This window comes from Thalia democratica, unplaced genomic scaffold, assembly GCF_965202585.1.
Source record: "Thalia democratica unplaced genomic scaffold, ktThaDemo2.hap1.1 HAP1_SCAFFOLD_1830, whole genome shotgun sequence".
Classification (NCBI taxonomy): domain Eukaryota; kingdom Metazoa; phylum Chordata; class Thaliacea; order Salpida; family Salpidae; genus Thalia; species Thalia democratica.
Genome location: NW_028140635.1, coordinates 1 through 10,332, shown reverse-complemented (window position 1 = coordinate 10,332; position 10,332 = coordinate 1). Strand labels below are relative to the sequence as shown.

Sequence of the window (10,332 nt, the reverse complement as noted above, 5' to 3'; positions counted from 1 at the left end):
CTAATAAAAAGAAAGGATGTTTATTCTTACTAACTTTAAAGAAAAAAATAACAAAAAATAATTAATACTAACTATGTCGTAAAATATGGGTCAATATCAATAAAAGTACAATAACACTTTTAAAATCTCAACACTTAAATTGCATTTGAACATAGCTTAAAAAAACAAAAATAAAGTAAAAAATTTAAACAAGTTTAAAACAAATGAAAAAATAGTTGTATTTGAATTTTATTTATAACAAACAATTTAGTGTGTTAATCAAATTTAGTTAGTTTTTTTAGTAGCTCAGTTTTTTTTATTTCGTCATTGCGTTTTTTAAGTTTTTATACAAAGTAACGCCGTTATAAATGAAATGCTGTCTATTTTTAAGCTTCTACTTTTTTAATGCATAATTCTTCATGATTAAACACATTATGGTGTTGATGATTTGGTAGCTTTAGAAACTATAAAATTTACAAATGACTTTTATACGCAATTTTTAAATTCTGGAATTGATAGACCATAGCACTCAATTTGTTGATTATTTTTTTAAACTAAAAAACTAATTTGTAACAATTTCAACAAATTTAATATTTTTTACAAGAAGTACCCTTTTATAGTATTTCAAAATTTAAGGCTATTAGCTGATTAAAAAAAAAATTGTTTATCATTTTTATCATAAAATGAAGTTAACTAGTAGCTGTTTGTAAAAAATTAGATGCGAATAGAAAAAAAAATATATAATAAACAATCTTTTACTCTAGTTAAAGTAGTATTTTCAAATGTAGTATGTTTTAGCTGTTTGATTAATTAAAAAAGTATTAATTTTTTAACAAATATAACAGTTGGACTTTTTTTAATTCTCATTCAATAGAAAAAATTACAGAAAAATGTCATTAAAAATGTTTTTAATCAAAGTTTTTGTTCAACTGCGTGTTTTACCTTGAAATCTTTTCATTTTTTCTAGTTTTTTGTAAATCTTAACTAAAAATTGTTTTGCATTTTCAACAAATTCGAAGAAAACTTAAAATTATAATTTACAAAAAAAGGCTTGTCTTGAGTTTTACTCACTTTTTTTTTTGTAAGTTTGTTATTAAGTATATCTTTCTTACAGATTTTGGTTATACTACTATGCATTATTAACAAATGTTAATAAAAATAAGTATCTAAAACATTTAAAAAAAACAATACATCATTTTTTAAAGATACTGAATTTTAAAATATACTTGATTATCTGAATTTTGAAACAAAATTATTCTGTTTAGTGTTACACGTAATTACTTTACTAACCAAATTTTAAAAGCTACAAATCTGTAAAAGACTTTATAGTAGAGTTTTGGATTTATTCAAACTTTGCATTGAGTGTATTAATTCATGAGTTATCAAAACAAAAAAAAAAGTCTGTTTTCTTAAACTACTATATTTTTGAAACAGATGTTATCAGTACACTTTGTATTATTATATAAATGTAAAGTTATCTACTAATGTAAAAAATGTTTTTGTTGACTTTTAAAATCAAAATTTGTTTTAATAAACAGATGAAGCTATTAATAACATATATATTAGTTGCTCTGGCGAAAAACTTAACAAATTGTCAGCTCCTTAAAAAAAGTGTCATATTTTGTAATGAAAAGTTTACAGAAAACACAAAAAGAAATTATACTAACTATACGGGCTGTTTAATACAAAAAAGTGATAAAACAGAATTTTTTGATGGTTAGTAATTTACACAATTTGTAACAAACAAAATTTATTAATTCGTATAAAAAAACCTCGAGTGAAGTTTTATATTTGTGTTCTTATTAGTTTACAAGTTTATTTTAAATTACAGAATACAACCTTACTAACTCACATTGTACTGCAGAAATAATAAAAACTGTTGAAGAGGAAACACTTGTTGATTACATTCTACTTTCGTATACTGTTGGTTAGTTTACTTACTTTCTTGACGTATAAACAAACAAAATCACCACTTCTAGTTTTTTACGATTTTTAGATAATTGATGTTTTCAATGTAGAATCCAACAAGTTGTAGTTAAAATATGGCAAGTTTTTTAACGTTATGAAAGTAAAGTTTACTTTAACTAATTCTCAGAATATTTTAGTTTAGCTATAAACAGGTTATAAAGATGATAGAATAATATTGTCTTTACGTAGACAGTTTCATAATTTATAACATTTAAAATTAAACTTTTGTGTTGTCGGTTTTTTGTAAAGTACTAATACAATTTAAATAGTTTAAAGCTGTTTTCTAAAATTAAAAGCAGAAGAAAAAGATATAAATGGTATTAAAATTCAATTAAGTGCTTTTAGCGATTCTAACGAAGCAATATACTTTTTGCCTTTACCAGTTGGTACCTCAAAAAGAAAACAAGTAAGTCAAAAAAAAATTGATTTTTATATTATTGTTTACCTTCCACTTAATCTTTACATTAAAATTAAATGCTTTATTTGTGCTAGCCATAAGTCTCTTAAATTATTTTAAATTAATTTCAAAAACTTAACTTTTTATCGAAAAATAGTCAGTTTACCAAATAAAACAATAAATAGCAAACGACAGTTTATTACAACTATAACCAAAAGCACTTTGGTTAGTACTTGTGTTTTAAAGCTTTATTGCATTTTAAATGGTTAAAGTTTAGCAAACTATGTAAACACGATAAAAAATATTTAGTAACATACAAAACCCCATTAATGTTGCTTTCAGACGATGTTTGTGTTCAAAGTAAACCCATATGGAGATCCACTTTATGATGACTTTGCAAAACTATTTGGTATTGGAGTTCTATGGTATATAAGTTTTACAACTTTGCCAACACGTCGATTGGATTGTGAACTAACACTTTTTAGTAGTTACGAGCATCTTAATACACAGCCATTAAATTATATCAACTGTTTTAAAGAAACAACACCTATGAACTTCAAACGACCAACTTCTCAATTTCGACAGTATACTTCAAGTAAGGTTTATTTTGTTATTGTTGACGAAGAAAACAAATTCAGAGGGAATATTTTGCAAAAAGCAATAAAAACACCATACAGTCTCAAAAATTACTCAGCTACGCGTTGTAATGAATACTTTGAATGTCCTGCTACAGAAGATGACAGTTTAAATTTAACAACAAGTGGAGTTGACCTGTTTTGTAGATTTATCCAATTCTTTAACTTTTTGATATTTGATAAAATGACTTTAATAGACGTTTCTAATGTTGAACCTGGTCTTATTTACTATTTACGTACTTTAAGTTCTTATAACAATCCGGCTTTTCAACACATAGATGAAAGGTATATAAAAACTTCTGGTTTTATCAATAAGTTTTATACAGTATGCGACAGTAACTTGCTAAAGTGCTCTTGGTATTTTATGTGCGACTACAACCAAGATGAAATCATTGAAATTGAAAAGGTCTGTGATTTCAACTTTGATTGCACAGATCAGTCTGACGAAAAGTATTGTTCAAGTAAAACACATTTTAATTGCGTCACAGGTTTTCCACTTTCAATTAGTAGAACAAAAGTTAATGACAACCAATTAGACTGTTCTGATAGGTCAGATGAATGTAAGAATAACTCAATAAGCTCAGCAGAAGAAATAATTAAAAACCCAACTTTAAGAAAGTATATATGGTGTTCTACTTTAGCAGTATTTGTTCTAAATATGATTGCACTAGTAAAGTGCTATATAGAAATGAAAAACCTTGACAAAACCCGTTTGGTTAGTTTTTACAACCTTATACTCGTAATCAACCTGTCGTTTTCCGATATAATTTTTGGCTTTGTTTTGGCTACTTTAGCATGTTTTTCAATGAAATTTTCAGGTAAATATTGTTTAAATGACCTGGAGTGGCGTTCCAGCTTACCTTGCAATGTTATAGGAGTTCTCACCATAGTTTCATCACAAACATCCTTAAATTTACTAGCATTAATGACTTGGCTTCGACTATATACTGTTTATAAACCATTTAATAGTTTATACAACTTTAAAAACAAAGTTATTTATTTGCTTATTATGTGCTGGTCTATACCAATACTGTTATCGGTTACACCTATAGTTTTACAAAAACAGTTTATGCAAAGTATGCTCATTTCAAGCAACATGTTTCTTAAAAATAAAACCATCGACTCAATTGTGAATTTTGCCGATTTAAGTGAAAATGAATACAGTAGTGAAGTTTTTGTACTTCCACTATCAGAGTACAAGCATGTACCAACAACTTTTAAAAACTGGTTGATGAATGTAGATGAAATGAAGAGACAACACCCAAACACTAGTGTTGTTGTAAAAAACACTTTTTGTTTTTACAGTTCGTCATCAGTTTGCCTACCTGATTTTTATTCAAAATCTTTATTAGCTAAAAGATTTTCTTTAATTTTAATGAGTTTTAACTTGCTTTTAATAACTCTTATATCAGTGGGATATATTTTAATATTTTTTGAAATAAGATCATCAAAAGTAAAAAACCGTTCTAGGAAAAAACCAAAAAACGAAAGGAAATTTATGATAAGAGTGTTTTTGATTGTGCTTACAGATATAGTTTGTTGGCTACAAATAATCACATTTACGTACGCTAGTTATTTTGGGTTCAAAATTCCTGATATTGTACACCCTCTGTCTTCTATTGTGCTTTTGCCAATAAATAGTTTTATTAACCCATTTTTATACTCAAGAGTAGAGATATCTTCGTATGAACTAATAAAAAAGTATTTGCAAAAATTTTATGAAAGGAAAGGTGTCAGAAATGCACGACTATAACTTTCGCACGGAGCGACACTTTTGCACGAAGCGACACTTTTGCACGAGCCGACATTTTTACACTTTAGCTTAGTCGAAAAAGTTCAGTTTTTAAATGAATTATTAACTTAATTCTAACTTAATCAAAAACGTTTTAAAGAAAAAATTTAATAAATAATAGTGTTAACTGAGCTCGTGAGAAAAGACGCTCCGTGCATTTGTGAATCGTTTCTGTTGGTTTTAAGCATTCAAATTGAAACCAAAATTCAAATTTTCAAGTTTACGATGGTAAATCTAACTCTTTTGGATGTTTACCCGGCTTGTTTATAAAATTATTAATTCAACAAAACATTGTTAATTATAATGGTAAAAACTCACTATTTTTTTTTAATATTTTAAAACATGTATACAGTATACATAGAGAGGTTTCAGGAACAAAAGTTTTTTTAACTTTACTGTTAGGTCTTGATTGTTATTCCTTAATAACGTAAGTATGTTTCAAACTTTGTTCTGCTTAGCATAACCGCTGAAATGGAACGTGTTCGGTTAATTGAAATGGTATCGGTTTGTACGGTTAATGAAATTTGTACCTGTATATTCTGTTGTTTGAACAACTCAACCTGATTATTTAAAACTGTTGAAGTGTTCTGCTGCTGTCAGTATCAAAAAGCATTGACGCCGGCTGTGACATTAGAACTGTTTTTTAAAGAACAAAAAAATATCTTATTTTATTTTCAACCAAAGATACTTTTGATAGAATTTTAGTTGAAAACTTTTTAAAAATCTATTAACTTGAAAGTATCTTTGAACTTGTTTTTAAATCAGTTTGTATGTTAACGTAACAAACAATGGTAAACTGCTTATAAAGTTTTATCTTTTTTACATAGTAATGTAGTATGTAAACCAAACATAGTTTTGATAGTTTTAAAAACATTAAAGTTTTTAATTTAAACATTCAGTATACATTTTGTAATTTATTGTTTGTCTGTTAAACCTTTCAAACTCTAAATATTGAAAGTTTTTTGTAAAATTACTCTTTTAACATTTTTTATACTTTAACTAAATTTAACATACTTTGAAGATTTACACCTGAAAACTAGTATAAATAACACAAGCAGTTCTTTTAAAATATTTTTTATAAAAATTTTTTTACTTAAAATGCTTTATGTTTTACTATCTTCTTTTTCATTTTTAGCTCATTATAATTTTAATATTTGTTTATGCATAGTTATTAATAAGTTTGGGTATGCAACTCGATGATCGAGAGGTCTTTTTGCTATCCAGGTCATTGAACCAAAAAAATTTTGAGCAATTTTTTTTTTGTTTTTGTTCAATAAACTAACTATCTAAAGGTGTATAGCGTTAACTACGAAAGTTTTTAAAATTGAAAATTGTATTTTAAAGAATATAAACAAGTCATTTGCATGAATTTGATTTTGATGGTTTCTCATTTTTTTCGTTTTCAAAAAATTTTTGAAAACTGAGATTTTTAGTTCTTTTTTTTCCAACGTTTACAAATTGTAAAAATAAAACTTTAAAAAAAAAACTTAAAACCTGTACAAAAAGTACTTAAAATATTAAACTAAACATTAAGTTTGAATCTACTTTACAAAAAAATATGATTTATTCAAACAGATAGGTTTTAAGTTGTTAATACATTGCTTCCTAAGTACTTGAAAAGATTGCTTTAAATAAAGTCTTTATGATTATTTTTGTTGATTTATATTGGAAACTATTTTTATCTATGAACTAATGAAAGAAACCTGAAAATTTACTAGCACATTACTTAGGGTTATCAAAATTAGGTTAAAATTTAAAATGCTAAACTTTTCTTGAAAATTTTAAAAGTTGATAGCTAAAAAAGACTTTTTTGTTATTTAAAGTACGATGCTTTTTAAATGTTATCAAGATTAAACTTTTAAAGTTCAAATGTTATGAAAATTAAAAATGAAAAAAACTATGTTTAATTCTAATTTTGTCAATAAAATAAGATGAAACTTTGTGTTTATTACTTTTAAGAAAAAGCTGTGATTTCTGTGAGTTTTTAAACTTTTACCTTTTCAAAACCGACTAAAATCTTATTTTAAATACTCGCTTAAAAACTTTATAAGTAAGTTATGTTCTATTCGAGTACGTTTTTATTAAACTTTCATTATCAACCCAAAGTTTTAATTCCTATAGTTTCATTAAAAAACAAAACTTATTAAAACTATATCAGTAACAGTACTAAAAGTTTTTTAGTGTCAATACATAAGTAAAAATAAACGTAATTATGCTAAATATCTTACGGTATAAAAAGTATATTGTAGCTAGTTTTTAATTCAAGTTATTAATTGTGACAAGTATCACTTTAAATACCTTTTAAAAGATTTTTGTTGAAACTTCTCATACGATTATAATATTTAGGCCAAACAAGTTAGAAAAATACATTAATTTTTCCTAACTTTTTACTTTAAATTATTAAAAAATATTTTTAAAGGGTTACCAAATTCAAACTTTATATTTGTTATTAATTCTAACTAGATTGTATTGGAGGAATTTAAAACTACCATAACTAAAAAATAATTACTTTAAAGAACTTATTTTTGCTAAAAAAAATGTTTTATACTTCAATCTTAGATTTGTTGAACTGAAACTAAAAAAAAATAGATAGTTTCAAAGTTTATTGCTCTTTCTTTTTAGATTATTTTTATTAAAATGCACATTTTCCAAGAAGTACAATGCAGTTTACTTAAATTGTAAAACTTTACAAATTTTTATTTGTAATTAAACAGCTTAAACATTAATAATTTCTTGTTGATAAGGACTCATATTATTAACCAATTTCATGCTTTAATATTAATAAGCATGTTATCATCTGAAAAGTTCAATATATAGAACAACTAATCTAATTACCAAAAAAAAACCATGAGATTTCATCTAAGTTAAGCTTTTTCTGTAAAGTTAAACTTTAAAAACTCTTTTTTTAACAAATACTTTTAAAAACTATTTTAACTTTTATTTTATAAACGTTTTGTATTGCACCTTTGAAATTTTTTGTGAAGTAAATCAAAGTTTATTCATTTTAAATAAAAACCTAGTTTAGAAAATATACTATTTAAAGCTTCCAAACGTCGGCTATATTCATGCCACTCAAAATAGTATGCCCAATTAAACGATTACACAAAAGTGTCAATTAATTATGAAAGATTTTATCACGTAAAACCTGTATGACAATATGACGTCATAATAAAGATGAGACTTGTGCGTTCTAGAAGAAGTTGTGTCACTAAGCAGCAGCTGTACGTCTGCGGAGAAAATCCAAGTTTGATGATCTCCAGAGATTTGTGACGTCATAATGTGTATAAATAGAAACACTTTTGCATGTTTCTTATCCTCAACTAGTTTCTAAATATATTACGAGTGTGCAGTAATGTTTTTTTTTGTTATCACAGAGAAGTTTGAATACTGAAAAAATAAATTAGATATAAGCAAGTTAAGTTTTCTTTTTTTGTTGATTATGTATCATTTTTAAGTTTATTTTAAGTATTTAATTTAAAACTCTTTGAGTTTTAATTTCTAGCATAATATTTTAGAGATTAATTAGAAATTTTTAACCTAAGTTTTCAGTAACAGAAAAAATACTATTAAGTTTGTTAAGTATTATATACTAAATTCAAAACTTATAATGTACCAGACTGCTTTCAATTATACAAAATTAAAGCCGTTACAACTGTTTGTTTGTGTTTTGCTTATTTATTTTGTAATGTTAAACGTAATTAAATGAAACTTCTAAATCGTTCTAAATATAGTCCAATTAAAGTTCAAAAATTTAGCACTACAGTTAAATTTTTTTAATAAAAACAGTCAAAAATAAAGTTTAAACTAATGACATATATAAATATCTTACAAATTGTCTGAGTGCTATTATGTTTTAGCTTGTCATTTCTTAAACAACATATATCACCTAACTAAATGTTTTTTAATAAAATAATCAAACTAAGTTGTTACAGTATTTTTTTTTTGCTAGAATGAAAGGTATATCATACCAAAAACTAAATAAAAACTGTTTAAAATGTCGAAAAAGTTACTTGGAAAATGTTAGGTATTTATTTAAGTAAAATATAAATTTTAAAATTCAACTAAGTAATACTTCACTTAAGTTTTTTTTTACTTTTAAAAACATTATGAATGTTTTTTAACTTTTTAAGGATAGACATAAATTGCTCACGTAAAACGTAAATTCCCGATTTAAAACATCATTTAATTGCAGTAGAAACAAAATTCCCTTAACATGATTAACTATTTACATAAAACAATGTCAAACTAGTGTCGCCCATATTTCATGTTGAAGTTTTGCTTGTTTTAGAAATGCTTTTTCGTATTTTTAATGTTTATACAAATCGCAAAAGTTTTTTCTATAATTTTCCCCACTCAAAAATAAACATGAAAATTTGTTTTTTTTTAGATTTTAAATTAAAATAATAACATGTTACAGACAGATGGGCAATGTAAAACGTTTTATGAAACTAAAATTTTAAGAAAAAGTCTCAGTTTTTTTTTAGATATTTAAGTTTAGGTCTTACATTTCTAAGTTTAGTTGATGTTAGTCATATCATAGTTTAGTGAATTTGTCAAAATAAATCTACAAAAGCTTTTACTATTGTTAGAACTACTTTTGTTTTTCAGCAAAAAAAAGTAGATAATTTTTGTTGACTAAAGAACAAAAACGTAAGTAATTCAAACAAAAACAAAGACTTTTATAGATTTTTTATAGTTGTCAAGATCAAGACAAAAAATAGTGACTTTTAAAAACACCAATAACATACAAAGACGATTTGAGGGACTAGGTTATATAACAGTAAACAGTATATACTAATTCATTACCAATGCTGAGTAGGTTAAGGTTTTATGATTTTTACGCAGGTGTATCAAAACTCAAGTTTGATTTTAACTTCGATTTATCGAATTCAGTTTGCACTTTTTAGAGCTGAAGTGTTAGGTTTTCAAGTTTTTGAACATAACAGCTTAAATAGCTTTATTTTCAATAAGTGTTAGTGCGTTTTTTACTTTTTAAATCTAAAATTATTTGAATGACTCTTTTTTATATAATCTTTGATATATTTAAGTTATTTAGTTTTAGTAACACATGTGAAAACTTTAACCAAGTTGTTTTGGTGGTTTTTCTAGCATTTGTAGTTTTTATAATGTGTAGATCATCAATTAAAGCAAAGAGTTTTTAAGAATTTATTATTTGTTTTACATAGTTCATTAGAAATTCAATTTTATCAAAATGTTTTAAATGTTACAGGAAAGCTTGACTTTTTGCTAAATACACTAAAATTTTTATTTCGAATAAATCTTTTTTGGTAATAAACTTTAAAAAATGAAATTTATTTTTCTAAAACTAGATAGAACTTTATTTTAATAAAATTTTTAATGTAGGTAAATATGCTTTCAGTTTCGTTGATTAACTTTGTTAGACATATTTTTATAGATAGACTAATGAGTTAATAAATTTGTAATTTTTTTCTTGAATTCAACTTCAGAGCTTTAGTTATTACTCTTAAAATAAGCTAAAAATTCACAACTAATTATATTGCTTAATGTTCATTTATTATCTACACATATATGCAATACAA

The 10,332-nt window shown here is 24.7% G+C and overlaps 1 protein-coding gene across 1 annotated transcript; it reads left to right on the top strand.

The window, feature by feature from the left end:
* Positions 1-3,343: 3,343 nt before the first annotated feature.
* LOC145848901 (relaxin receptor 2-like) lies at positions 3,344-3,970 on the top strand (the record flags this gene model as incomplete). Its single annotated transcript, XM_082954096.1, has 1 exon — positions 3,344-3,970. A coding segment is annotated over exon 1 (627 nt), but the record flags the coding sequence as incomplete, so codon positions are not given.
* Positions 3,971-10,332: the final 6,362 nt, after the last annotated feature.